The sequence below is a fragment of the Ascaphus truei genome, chromosome 7, assembly GCF_040206685.1.
Source record: "Ascaphus truei isolate aAscTru1 chromosome 7, aAscTru1.hap1, whole genome shotgun sequence".
Classification (NCBI taxonomy): domain Eukaryota; kingdom Metazoa; phylum Chordata; class Amphibia; order Anura; family Ascaphidae; genus Ascaphus; species Ascaphus truei.
In genome coordinates this window covers 75862260-75877740 of record NC_134489.1, presented here as the reverse complement: position 1 = coordinate 75877740, position 15481 = coordinate 75862260, and the positions used below count along the sequence as shown (strand labels likewise).

Sequence of the window (15481 nt, the reverse complement as noted above, 5' to 3'; positions counted from 1 at the left end):
TTAAAATGTGATGAGAGAGAGAGAGAGATCTCGATCGATCGATCTGAAAACAAATTTGGGCAGGAATTATCCAATTAAACAATCTAACTGGGGGCTAGGGTGTTTATTTTCTTTCATAAGCCCTGTGCAGTTGTGGCCAAATGATGTAGACAGGAAAGTGTCATGCAAGGTTTCACAGCAAACAAGCAATGTTGCCATCCTTGTCCATGGTGCTGAAATTGAGAGATTTACAGAAATTAGCCTCTAGAGACAATGGGAAATATTAGGTTAACATCTGTCTATTAGTAAAATGCCAAGTTCCGTTATAACCAATCATTGATTTCTGTCCTTCAAAGCTTTTAATCAGAAACAATCAGTATATTTAGAATAACAAGGTAAAGACCTTTATAATGACAGTGTACTCATAACTCCGTTTTTACAGGCTCCGTTGTTATTGAAAATGCTAAAATGATAATATTATTCAATGAAATACGTGTATTCTGGGGTTTAAATAAAATCACTCAATTTTTGTATTGTGCAAAACTATAAAACAGCATTTATTAAAGTTAAACGGTGAACAAGTATTTGACAGAAGTCTTTTAGGTGAAAGAATAATATTATATTTCATTTATGGCTGTTCTGTTATGTTACTAAAAGGCAGATAAAGGTCGTCATTTTGTAGTAAAGCTAAAAAGTTGAATGAATCAGATAACAGACTGCAATTTTTACATTATAGGAAAAGGTCATAATAATTATTCTAGGATATTCAACTATCTCGGGTGTGTGTGTGTGTGTGTGTGTGTGTGTGTGTGTGTGTGTGTGTGTGTGTGTGTGTGTGTGTGTGTGTGTGTGTGTGTGTGTGTGTGTGTGTGTGTGTGTGTGTGTGTGTGTGTGTGTGTGTTTTAAGAACGATTAATTTGCAAAAGACCTTCATTGTTTGGAAAAGATACGTGATTATTATTAACTGGAACACTGATGCCCCCTTGTGTTCATTATATTACAATGACAAATAGGTTCTATCATATACAATAAGATACAGAACTAACAATAGAACGCGGACGACCTGATCATTTTCAGACCATTTTTCCATTTGGAATATATACCTGTTGAATATCATCTTCCAAGATCCCAAAGAATGACTTGGAGTTCTTAAAAGAAGCACTGCTTTGTTTATTACAGTACCTGCAATAATGTTGATTACAGTTCTTTCCTATAAGTTACACATAATGGTATTGTGAGCTGCAAAAACCCAATAGGTAATGTATATATTTGTTTCATTAAATGCAATCAGTCATATATTGTTTCATTTAAGTGGGATCTGCACAGACATAAATTGTGCACTTCAGCAGCTTGATTGAGTGCACAACAAGCCCCTCTATTAGGATCTCAGGAAAAATGCTTCATTCCTCTTAGCACCGCTGCACATTTCTGCAAATGGAGTGTGTTAATGTGCGTACAGTATTACTCATAAGGTCATTTTTTTCTGGGTGCATCTTCGTGATCTGATTTCATAATCATCCTATAAAACCCGCAGGCAACCAGATTACGTGCAAATAAGTCACGTTAGACTTGGATGGCAACACTGGCCATGCGATCTCCCCAAAGCAAGTGCTATCTGGTCGATACTCCCATACTGGACTAGAGGAGGTGTTACAGTGACTCATGCCTGCACAGAGACACATCAACGTGTTATTCCAGCTTTAAAATAGCCAAGCAAAGTACTTCTGGAGAAAACAGGGGCATAGCTAATTCGGTTTTGCACTCTATTGATATTCAAACGTCGTTTCTCTCTGGAGTTTTATAAGAGTTCTTTATTTGGCAAGACTGCAAGATTAGGGTTCAAGTCTGTTCTGACAGTTGGAGTAAGTGTGCTGGATTTGGATACCTTAAGGTATAGGTAAGCCTCTTTCTTTTTTTTTTACAGCTCTGCTCTTTACCAGGATAGATTTAAATATAGATATAAATATCAATTTAGATATCCTCTCTGATTTCTTTTCATTTGACTGGAACAGAAAAGTTGGTGTTATGGATTTTTCAGGACTGAAATATAAGGATATAGAAAGTGAGATATCATCAGCTATTGCTAGAACCTGTTACACAATTCCTTGCTTATTTCATTGGCTTTCCCTTAAAGTAAAGCCAGATGGTTTATACTGTTATTTTCATGTTAAAGTCGTTGTGTCTCCATAACATAAAGATCTCGTTTAAAAGATTAAGCTTATTTCAAACGAATATTGTAATTGCGTTAATTGCTTTTAAAGTAAGGTGGTCAAAATATATCAGTTTGTGTGATTTGGTGCAGGCAGTTATAAAATATGTTACCATCGTAAAAATAACTAGTTATTTCAAGAATGATTGGGGTTAGGAAGGTGACCTACTTAATGGGTGACTTAATAAATAGCACTAATTTATTTACATGTATTTTTCTGTACCATGTCTTATACATGTTTTAAGCCACCATTATCCTTTTGTTATACATTGGTGTACATGTGTGTATATATATATATATATATATATATATATATATATATATATATATATATATATATATATATATATATATATATATATATATATATATATATATTTATATATATAATATATATATACACACACACACAGTATTTGAGCAGTAAAATACACCCTTTGTCTTGCTGTTAGTATTCGTTGATAATTTCAGCCTTTTTCTGTATCTGGGATAAGCCTGACACAAGTCATTATGATAGTGCTCAGTGCCTATTGATATAATTACTGGAGACTTCATGGTCTGCTGAGCTAGTCTATCCCACATAGGACACATCGCTTAGGCACGAGCAGAGACATCATTTAACTTTTCAGTTTGCTTAGAGATCCCCTCATTACCCTGTACTATTAAAGCCTATGTGCCCATCGCCTTCCTAACAAGCATCAATGAGGTTCTGCACCTACCCACACTATATATGGTGGTCGATTTGGGTGCTGTGTGTGTTTGTTTGGCACCATAAGCAGAATTGAGTTTATGATCAGGACACACTGTTCGGTTCCTACTGTCATTTTCAGTTCAAATGGACCCGTACCTAAAACACTAAGTGTGCCAACTCTAACTGCACCCCTTCTTTCTTTGAGCTAGATCTATACTCCCTGACTCCATTGCAAGAGGAGAGGATATAGGGGATTTGTCAAGACCACCAACCAAAAGGACAGTGTCACTGGAGAGATGGCATCGTCTTCTCCTCCCTCCTCCAGTGCCAACCTGGACACCAACCCAACCAATTTGCGACCCACAAGTAGGAACACCATTTTATTTGGTCTGATATAGTGTTTTTCTCAGACTGGTTCAGCTGATGTCAGTTTAGCGATGAAACGAAAACGAAATGTTCATAATCTATTGTTTTAGGTGAAATATAAGATTTATGGGACAGTATAGGGCGAAGTAAACCTTGAGAAACCAGTGTCTAATAAAAACAAAAAAATGGCTCAGCTGATTTAAATTATTTCTATGGCTTATTAGCACTTCATTCACTTGCAATCCGGTATTCTTGATGTTATATTCATCTAGGCTTTTAGTAAAACCTATAATCAGCTGGCATTTTGTTGATAATTACAGCTGTTCAGAATGAAATTGCTGTGTGTTTGAGATCTTGTATTGTGGTTTGAAAGGGGGGAAGCGGAGATTGGAGGTGGGTATAATCAGTCCCCAGTTCTGCCTGGTCAATTTAAGCAATTCTAAAAAAAATGACATAATCACTAGAGACAAAGAGTGAAAGGGAGAAATAGGAGGCTGGCGGGCAGCTTTTACCCTGGAAGGGTTGCAGGAGCTATGAGGCATGAACACAAAGTCATTATTTTTATTATTCTGGAACATAAGAGAATGGGGGGGGGAGAGAAAATGCAGAAGTCAGATAAACACAGCTTTATTTTTTTACCTCCCTCAAAGCAATTATTTATTTGATCAAATAGAGCAAATATTTTTAATAAGTCGTCCTATAGGTATTGATAATCCTTTAATATGTTTGGTTTATTATCATATGATTATATTCATATATTTGAAATAATCTTTATAACTATTATTAGTAGTCTGACTTCTGCAGTTATAGCGAGAAATAGACTAATCCTACACCATCCTTATGTTTTTATGACATAAAAATGACATATGCTATATGTAATGTTTAACTCTTTCGATGGCACAGTGGGTGGATGCAGCTCCCCTAAAAGTGAATGCAGTGTCATATAAACGAATAGCCTTTCAATGTAATTTAATGAGATATATTGTGGCACTTCTGGTTCCTCTGCTCACCGTTTGTATGATGTTTGTTTGGTTTTCAGCAGAGATCACAAGCTGATAAATGTTCTATGTCTGGTCCTGCTGTATATGGATTTTTTTGGTAACTATAGCTGGCTGAAGCGTTGAAACCTCTCCTCTCACAGATACGCTCTATTTCTTTCTGTTATAGGGTCATTTATTTAGCCCTCGTCCCTCACTCCTTTACTGCTCATGTGAGCCCTACAATCTCCTTGCCCAGACCAATCCTATCGTGATACCCTCCTTCTCTCCACATCACCACACACCTGCTTGGGTTCTCATTTCTTTCCCACTCTCTATTGTCTTCATTTGGTTGGTTGTAAGACATTCAATGATTATTTATTTCATCTCTTGCATTAGAAAACTACAATTTCTCTTACATACATGTGTACCTTCTATTAACCCATTCAGTGCTCGGATATTTTTTTTTCTTCGTGCCATTAACCCTTTAAGGTGTGGATGGCCACATTCCAATGAGGGTATTCGTGGTCACACAAAATAAAAATGCCATTTCTTATATGGTGCAGAAACAGAGCAGACAGACAAATTGAAACGATCCTTTTTTATTTTTTTCTAGCAAAACAACTACAATTGAAAATGTGTTTACTGGTTTTAAATGTTTTTAAATAAATAATCTCTCTAAATACTGTTAATGTATTTATATATATTGTGACTGAAGATATTCTTGTGACATCATTTCACTCCTTAGCTAAGGAAACTGGAGTATTTTCTCTATTTCCCTGCACCTATTGAGCACAGAATATAGCAAGCAGACTGCACCCTTTCCCCTAAAATACATCGTTTTAACCGAGGACTGTTACATGCAATATGTACATCATACTTTTCAATGTTTTTGTATCCTGGTTCTTTCCCCCTGTGCACTATATTCCCCATCACAACGCCCTGCATATAATAAGGGTGTGTATCGTTCATTCTTCCATTGCATTCCTCCTGCATCACCCCAATTCCTGTTCCATGCCAATATAGTGTTAGGAGGTGGTCATATCTGGGACATTTGGAAATAACACTGATAAGTGGTTAAATAGGCAACAGCCATACCGAGAAGACATGGGGATGTATGAACATGGGGAACATCTCCATGCCAGAGGCAGGTGCTGAAATCAACTATTCAATTCCAAACCAATGATCCCTTTTTTGCATCCTCATCTGTGCAATACTCCTCCACGGTAATGGGACAAAATAGGAGACACAGCCAAACGCTATTTAAAGTGTGACATTTTAATTTAATACCATCATATACATTTACAATACATTATTGTACCCATCAACAAAATTAGCATATCTAAATTACACATTAGATATAATAATAATCTCTCTGTACAATATATATATATATATATATATATATATATATATATATATATATATATATATATATATATATATAATCTATTACAGAGAGATTATGCTATACTCTTAAATATTCTTAAACTATATATCCCACTTCCCACAGAACTATTACTTTGATCAATAAAATTATTTAGGTATTAAAACGAACTGCTTCAGTGTGTGTGTGTGTGTGTGTGTGTGTGTGTGTGTGTGTGTGTGTGTGTGTGTGTGTGTGTGTGTGTGTGTGTGTGTGTGTGTGTGTGTGTGTGTGTGTGTGTGTGTGTGTGTGTGTGTGTGTGTGTGTGTGTGTGTGTGTAGAACAGACCAAACAAACAGTGGTCCTTAAGGTCTTCTTCTCATCCACAATATGGTGCCCATGTCACACCATGCTATATTAATACTGCTGTACAGGAGACTTTGAGACCACAACAGGTTGAAGAAGAACATCTGTGAAGAACTTCCAATATAGGTTGTGTTTATATATATATATATATATATATATATTCAATGTCATACCCACATTTCGATAAAATAAAAAATAGCAGCAAGATGCTAGAGCCTAATTCCGGGCAAAGAAACTGGAAATTGAAAAGATAATGAAGAGAAGCGAACACAGAGCGAATCGATACAAAATAGGACAGTTTAGATAATCTATTGTGTTGTACTTTTCAAAGACATGAATATCATTAATAGAGGTGAAAACAGCGACCGGGTACTTTCCAATAGGTACATCTTCAATTACTTATTTTTTTAAACTTCAATAGAGAAAGGTGTATCAAAAAAAAATATATATATATATATATATATATATATGATACGCCTGGAAAATACTAATAATACGTATCGACTATAATATTTGCATACATGCACATTACACCCATATAGTTACTGTTATAATTGTCTATTTGTGTCAACACAAACACACACACGCACACACACACACACACACACACACACACACACACACACACACACACACACACACACACACACATAGAAATAGAGAGTTATGTAGGCAGACTTAAATAAATACATGAGGCTCACTACATATGGATACAGGAGTTTATGCAAACCTAAAATACAGACTCATTTGCATACTACCGTCACACGAACTTGTACAAAAATGTGTTCATATTAGAGCATATTATTACACTCACAGTTTATAACACAGTTATTATCTGTACATACAAAGAGCCACCTGCTCTCTATACTCCACACATTGTCCTCGTCCCCTGATCCCCGATAGATTATACAAGACATTATTTATGGTAGATTTGCTGTATGTAGTTTATATATTAATAGCCAGGCATTAGATATACCACATAATTACTCTTCTATAGGTTAGAAGACGTAGTAAAGCTATTATAGTGATCCAACACAAAAATCGTTTAATAGATGTTGTTATGCCCGAGCCTTTAATATTTTTAGAGTCTCATTTTTACCATGCAAAGATGAAGAGAGGAGACCATTGCAATGTTGAATACTCAGGTATAGAGCAAATAATAGTGGGTCAATAAATCAGATCACGTCTTGGATTAGAACAAAAAAAGTATTTAACTTGTAATGTACAAAGGGAAATGTGTGAAACAGTAAATCTGTGTTTGAGAAGACTTGTAGTATTATCTAAAATGGACATAAATTCATTCACTCCCAGGTACAGGGCACCCTGCAATGCAAGCACAACGCCTGGAGCAATGGGTTGAATGACACCCTCGGGTTAATGAGAGGAAAGTAGAGAAATCAGTCGATCTAGATGCAGAGAGAGAAGCTCAGATGTGGTTTTGAAGCGTCAGCCTTCAACCAGCTCAAATGTGCTCATGCAAATCTGATCATCTAGTCAAATACTATTTTCAGGCAATTAATTTCTGAACTTCTTTTTGACCCCATTTCATGCCAGATTATTTTAAGATGATACTTTCTTGGAGAGGTACCAAGTATTTGAAAACGTCCAGGATCCAGATGAGTTCACTGATCGCCAGGGGATTATGCCCTATTATCTGTAGCCAGCAAAAAGGATACAGATAGGGGAACTAAAACTGGCAAGTTTTAGACAATCACATTTTCTGTTTGGATCTTATTGTACTGTAGGCTGTTTGCAGGTTGTGATACCTTTGAATGGACCAGCATTAAATATGGATATGAACGAGATTTCCTTGCAGATCTCTGTTTCCATATACACTGACTATAAGGAAGAAACACATCAAAAGCTACTACTGTACCTAAGAAACGCTATCATGCTGGCCCATTCAAATGTATAATTATCTTCACCAGACCTCAGTTTCTCAATGACCTATAAGGCTTCTGCACTACACGGGTTGTTTTCATAAAGGAACTAATAAGATGTATTGGAAAATCAACCCATATGACAAGTTAATTATTATGCTTATTAGTAGAAAGCAATTGATTATTTTTTTTAAGTAATGTGGTGATTTTGGTGCCCCAGGTTTGAAGCACTTTTGAAGCCACGATATCTTTATACTTAGTCTTTACTAATAATATCAGTATCAGTTTGTGATCATGTGTTTTATTAGGTTTACATTAGTTGCAGGGGCTGCCCTCATTTTGTTGTGCTGCTTATACTGTTGGGACCTTTTGAATAATAATAATAATAATCATCATCAATAATAATAATAAATATTATTATTATTATCATCATGTTATATATGTTAATAAACTCACCAAAGAGACTTGATGTTTTAGAATTCTATTTTGTATTTATTTGATTATAACCGGGTAACATTTGCATCCTTTGAATGTTTTGCTTTGCATTTGATCTTTAGCCTATGATACCTGGTGTGATGTCGCTCATGGATGTACGAAAAAACTTGGACTAAAGATATGCGGTAAGTAAAAAAAAAAAAGAAAAGAAAGAACTTAACGATTTCGTGCGATCAAATATATAACATTGAAAAGGGGAATCTTGCCAATCAAATGATGCTTATCACAGCTTGTTTCACACGAGAAACTGGTGCAGATTTGGTTGTGCAGTATTGTAAATTACATACAAACAAAATATCTGCTGTTTTATCAGAGAAATTCTGTCATTAATAGCAGATTGAAATAAACCAAGTTCATTTCATAAATAATTTCTCTTTAAGATCACTGACAGGTCTTGTTTTGAATCTCTGAAGCCTGTGACTCCTCCTAGTGGCGGTAAACAGAAAGACAGGGCTTGGATAAAACATACGTGTAAAATGAAATATTCGGCCTTTCAGATTCATAATTCTTTATTGAAATGTCGTTACTTTGTTTGTTACAAAATGCTATTAAAAGTGCATTTAAAATATACGATTTGATTTTATTGTATGTACTTCGTTTAATTGACGAATTTATTGAGACATAATTGGTTGAATTTATAATAGCAACAACAAAAAATGATGTTGGAGATCAATGAATGAATAAACTAATCAATTAATAATTTGATGTAACTTCTAGAATTACACACCGCGTGGTTAATGTAATAGTACATACAAACTATCTTACCTCTTTAAATGTAATAACGCATCACATATTTGTATTTTGTCATGGTGAAAGTGACTGAAAGGCTCTCATATAATCCCATCTTTGCTTAATGTGCAGTTTTGTTTTGGATAAGAAAAATAAATCTACCATTTAATCCAATACCATGTCAAAAATGTATTGAATATTTTGTATTGTTTGGTATAAGACACCGACGTAAGTAAAACCCAATATCCTAAGTGAAGTTGATGTATTTATTGGAGAGCTGTTGATTTCAGGTTCCTTACCACCCAGGTGGAAATCCCTTCTATTATTAGTCAGGTAAAATATCTCTACAGCTTTGCTTGAATTCCTCTGCATTAGAAGTCTTGTATGTAAGTTGTTTTGCTGAACGAATTGAAGGCTGTTGCTCCTTTCAGAGCTGCGAGTTCTGCTATGATTTTTGTTTTTCATACGTGTATTATTATATGATCACTTACAGCATTATAAACTATGCATATCATTTAAGACACTTTCCATATAGGATGCCATACCAAATTATTTGTTTGTAATACAAAATGTTGTGTTTTATACACAGTATAACCCAGGGGTGCTCAACTTCAGTTTTCAAGGCTCGCCCCCCCTAACAGAAGCCCCGCCCCCCAACAGGTCAGGTTTTCAAGATATCCCTGCTTTCGCACAGGCTTTCGACTGAGCCTCGGTTTGAGCCACCTGTGCTGAAGCTGGGATATCCTGAGAACCTGACCTGTTGGAGGGTCTTAAGGACTGGATTTGAGCACCCTGGTATAACCCCTACTAAACGAGTCTGTTTTTTTATAAGACCATAGTTTATATATCTAATATTACAAATATTATGTCCACGTTTTAAAAACGTATTACCCTTACTCCCCAGAGAGCTGTATTTGTAATGGCACAATGGATCTAATATATGGCAACTTCTCCCATGTCCAGATTGTATCGCAGGCGTTTGGTTACTATCAAATAATATTGTTACTACAATCATTTGCCTATCATCAAACAACCAGCTTATTGTGAGGAATTGATTTGTTGACGGTAACCACACTCCTTTAGTGCAGTTATGAAATAGATCTTGGAGGTTAAATGGGTTAATATATTATTTCCAGGGAAATTAATATATTATTTCCAGGGAAATGGGTTAATATATTATTTCCAGGGAAATGGGTTAATATATTATTTCCAGGGAAATGCTTTGAAAAACATGTGAGGTTTGAACTACCTCCAGGATTTTGCATCGTCTCAGTGTCTAGAATTCCTCAAGCTTATCTGGCTAAAAAATACGGATCTCATGGGGAATAAGATTAATGAAAGGCACATTAGAGAACAATCCATCAGAGACCTGTTTTGGTGAGATATCCATTCCATGCAACCAGCAGAGAAACCAATGAAGCAAATAAGGGGAAACAAATAAAAAAAATGCCATTTAATTCTCACAGCAATGGATGTTTTTATCTGATAGGCTGATTTCTGAATGTTTTATATTTCTCTGTAACTGGTCCTCTTTGCAGAAAACAATCAATTTGTTCATTATCTTCATGGGAAATCATTAATCTCCAGTTCACACTTTCCTGGTATTACTAGAAGAAGAAAAATATGTCTATAGTGTTATCCTGAGAATATAGAATTTAGCAACGTGCGTATGTTGTGTGTTCATCAAATATGCACTGAGCTTTGCAGAGAGAGTGTATTTTCAGTATTTTAAGTTTTGCTTGAATAAAGGTTAAGCTACATTCATTTTTATAGTTTAAGCCATGGTTACTTTCAGGAGAAAAGATGATCCTAAAGGTGCATTTCTTTTATGTCTATAAATAGCATCTGGTATGGATTTAATGGACCATTTTGTTACAGGCGCTTTCAGTGTCTGGAGCACTGGGCTTTTTCATCATCATTTTAATTTGGTAGGGCAAGCAGAACTGATAAAGTAACGCACCGCTGATCCTGTCTACCTAATATACTAACCCAGGCTTTGGGGCATTGAGCTGAACTTGTGTGCTGAAGGGGATAGACAACTAGACATGGCTGAGCATAGCAATATTTTGTGTGAGTGAGTGAGTGAGTGAGTGAGAGAGAGAGAGAGAGAGAGAGAGAGAGAGAGAGAGAGAGAGAGAGAGAGAGAGAGAGAGAGAGACAGAGAGACAGAGAGACAGAGAGAGAGAGACAGAGAGAGACAGAGAGAGACAGAGAGAGACAGAGAGAGACAGAGAGAGACAGAGAGAGACAGAGAGAGACAGAGAGAGACAGAGAGACAGAGAGAGAGAGAATGGACAACTAGACATGGCTGAGCATAGCAATGTTTTGTGTGTGAGAGAGAGGGGGATGGAGAGAGATGCATTGAATTGAAGAGGAATAAAGATATAACCACTAAATAGTGATTCTTCTTTGTTGGAACTTAATCACCTATTTCCAACAAGAGATACCATTTTATTTATTTTATATAAAAGTTTGTATTTCAGCCATTTTTTTTAAACTGTAAAAATGTTCACATAGGTATGACACATATTTTCCTTTAAGTATTCTTTTTTTTGGGGGGGTGTGGGTCATATAATTATATTTATTTTCTTTGCGATTATAAGAGTTGTGCCATGAAATTCATTTTCTAACAAAAGCACATACACACGCTTAAAAAAAATAAACAACGACATATTTTTACATATAGTCCACGTATTTCTAACATTTACAATATTTTTTGTGTTCAGAAAATGTAGGTATTATATTTCATATACATTTATCTTGTGTCAGTTTTATGCAGATTCACGTTTGCGACTTAAGACTTTGTGTTACTGTCATATATTTTCAGGGTGACATTTTTATTGCTTTGATCCATATGTTGTTTTGCATATTTGTGTCTGAATTTACCAACAGTGACTTGTGAATCAATTGCATAGAATCACTAAAGGATCAGATTAACCCTCTCAGTGTTCATCTGCTTTGCATTGCAGACATACATTAGGTTTGTGTAATGCACCCACAATTTTGTGTCATCCCATGTAATGAGCATTTTAAGGAAGCTTGTGAGCATTGTAGGGTTAAATTGAATACTACACCCATCTTGAACTATTATTAGCCCATATCTGCCAGCAGAGATTACAATGTCTGGTTATCAAAGCAAATACACACAAATGCTCACATTGGCTTCAGCCTTGCTGCCAAGTACCTGATTTGACATCATCTTGGATAAGGAAATAGACAATAGATGTGCATTTGAAACAGAAGACACATTTATCAGGGCCTATTCCACAAAGAGGTTGCACAACACAGCATCCAGGTAAGATCCCATCTACCCATCACCATGAGGAGACGTGTGGAGAAGTGCCCGGGTTAAACATCAAATGCTTTAATTTTCAGTACATTAAACCCATTTCTAGCTTTTAGTATTTGGTACACGCTCAGCTGTCAGGTAATAGAACATCTGCAGGAATAAAGCAAGGAGCAGAGCACAACTGCTAGAACATTTATATTTGGCATTCATTTTTTGAGATTGCTATATTCACTTGGAGAGAGAGGGAGAGAGAGAGGGGAAGGGAGGTAGAGAGAGAGGGGAAGGGAGGGAGAGAGAGAGGGAGAAGGGGGAGAGATAGAGAGGGGAAGTGAGGGAGGGAGGGAGCATTTTTTTCTGCTTAAGAGACACTTGTGTTTTTATTTTGCCTTTTTCAATATTCCTATCTGCATTTTATCTGGATATTAGATGGACTAGAAGGCTTGTTTCAGTGTAAATCAGATATTTGTACCACGCAATATTACATGTCAATGTGAAATATGTTTTAATCATCACTAAATGTTCTCATCTAATGATAAATACATTATTGTTAATTGCATGTAGATATGAAAGTGCTTGTGCAACATTAAGGATATAAATAGGCAACCTATTATGTCTTTGTGCAGCATGTTAGATATGAAGTGTATCTTGTTATAATTAGTAGTATCCCAATTATGCCTTTAAATGTAAAAAAATAACAACAATATGGCAAGTATAGTTTTTAATTGAAGCAGTAAACCAAGGGTGCACTACATACTGCATTAAAACTCCACGTTTCGACCACTAACTGAGTATTCATCAGTGACAGGGAGGGCAATGCAGTCATATCTCCAGGCTGCAAAACAGCACACGCAAAAAATAGGGTTTTATTTTTCTTTGATAAATTAGGCGCTGCTTTTTGCTCCAGCAATGAGCATTTTTATAGTCCAAATGGCCCCTGTGATAGAAAAGGGGAAACAAAGTCACAAAAACATGAGACCTTATTGGTACTCTCTTGAAATAAGGTCTACCTAAGATTATGACAATCTGCTCCTTGTTGGGTCCCAGAATTGCTCCATTTTTGCTTTGACACATGAACCCCAAAATCTCCTTCATCCGCATTAGAACAACAGTTCCAATTATTGGGCTGTGGTAAAAAAAAAAAATGCCATTACAAAACCGTGATCGTATACTTCCATGCAGAATAACACAATCATTGTATGCAGCATAACGAATTGGGCATTTTTTTTACAAGTGTATCATCATACAGAATAGAAAGGAAGAAAGTCCGTTTGTAAAGGATACTATTTTCTTTTTTTTTTTAAAGTGGCATTTCATTTTGTTACCATTTTAAAACGAAGTGATGTTCTATATCAGGAATGTTCAACTCCAGCCCTCAAGTCTCTCCCTCCCCAATAGTTCAGGTGTTCAGGATATCCCAGCAGGCACTGATTGAGTCACCTGTGCTGAAGCTGGGACATCCTGAAAACCTGACCTGTGGGGGGAGGGGAGGGGGCTGGAGTTGAGCACCCCTGTTCTATATTACCCCAGCCACCTTTCTATTGTCGAATACAGATGTTCAGTCTGGTCTATCTTATCCATGGGGTCTTCACATATAGAAAAAGGGGAGTCGCAGATGTTAAATGATTAGTGATTTCGATTAACTCAAATGTATTGCTGAATTTGGTCAAGTAAACACGCAAGAAATAAATGTATACATGTGTGTATGTGTATATATATATATATCATATAAAAAGATTACTTGTGAACACATTCACATGTCTTAGACAGGTCTGCAACCCTGCCTTTCACCATTATCCCCAAGCAAACAGCGCTTCCACTGAAGCATGGGATTCTGGGAAATGACACGCAAATGACTCTTTGTCTTAAATCCATTATTACACGGAACCCCTAAGACAATGTTTGCTGTTTTAAACACAGCTTATAAACATAGCCTGGGATGAGATGCAAAGCCAGTGAACCCACTCACAGACAGACTATGTTGACCTTGTGGGTCTCATCAGTGGGAGGTTGGTTGTACTGGCTTTGCAATTTAAGACTTGGGTAGGTCTTCACCACACATCATTTAGGTTGTGGTGGGTGAAAAAGTGACTAAAAACCCTCCACCATATTGCATATATAGCATATATATATAATGGAAGCAGGGTCACCATGGGAACAGAACTAGCTTGTAAGCTTGTAGCTGTTACCATTTGCTGGGAGGGTGCACATTAAATGAACTTCTGGTTTTAATGTGCACTTAGGCTAATTTTCTTAATGCAAATCATCTTGCTGAGGTATGTGGCTTCAATACATAATAACAGGTACATTATATGTATCCCGTTACCTAGTAACTAGAAACACTGTTCATTTGTAGCAGTTCTGCTGGTGATTTCTGGATGTGTCTGCAAGGCCTTGTATAGATTAACTCTTTGCGGGAGCTGATAGGGTACACAGAGTTGGGTATACAAGTTAGTAGATACAATTAGTCCATGTCCAGGGGAGGGGTGGCAATAAAAAAAATTGGGAGATTGAGTCACAGGGAGATAACTTCACTTGACCAAGATCACAAGGAGACCCAGCATTCAAGCAATTCATTTGTTTCTATGATAATGTTCTTACCACTAAAGATACTCAATTAGCTCCTTCTGATAAATTGCAGTCCTGAAAGGGTCAACACGTTATTACAAATGATCACCCAGTACTTATATTGTTTATGTATTTTATTGCCGTTAAAATATATATTGAGAAACTAATACCAGTGTGAAATGATGTTATAATTAATATAAAATATATTGAAAGTAGTAAACAAGAAAAGGGCTTTTATGTATATATATATATCGGAAATAGCTGTGTTAGTCCAGTTGCGATAGTGCAGAATAAATGAATAAAAAAGGTATCACTTAATACTGAAGAACTCAAACACATATATATATATATATATATATATATATATATATATATATATATATATATATATATATATATATATCAAATGGAAATATTATATATATATATATATATATATATATATATATATATATATATATATATATATAGAGTTAAATATCACGAATTCAAATAAATAAATAAATGGCATAGCTGTTAATTGGATTTTTTTTATATTGAATAGCTCTGGTGCTGTTTTTTACACCAGC

The 15481-nt window shown here is 35.8% G+C and overlaps 1 protein-coding gene across 2 annotated transcripts in view; it reads left to right on the top strand.

Moving 5' to 3' along the window:
• The first annotated feature begins 1464 nt into the window (after positions 1–1464).
• Positions 1465–15481, top strand: part of GAD1 (glutamate decarboxylase 1) — a 56799-nt gene continuing 42782 nt past the window's right edge. The window contains exons 1-3 of one of the 2 annotated variants that reach the window (XM_075609092.1): positions 1465–1870; positions 3089–3245; positions 8392–8454. In XM_075609092.1, the coding sequence (XP_075465207.1) occupies positions 3176–3245; positions 8392–8454 (133 nt within the window). In that variant the 5' untranslated portion in view covers positions 1465–1870; positions 3089–3175. Of the gene's footprint in view, positions 1877–3088; positions 3246–8391; positions 8455–15481 lie in introns of both variants that reach the window. The other variant, XM_075609091.1, reaches the window with a different exon arrangement.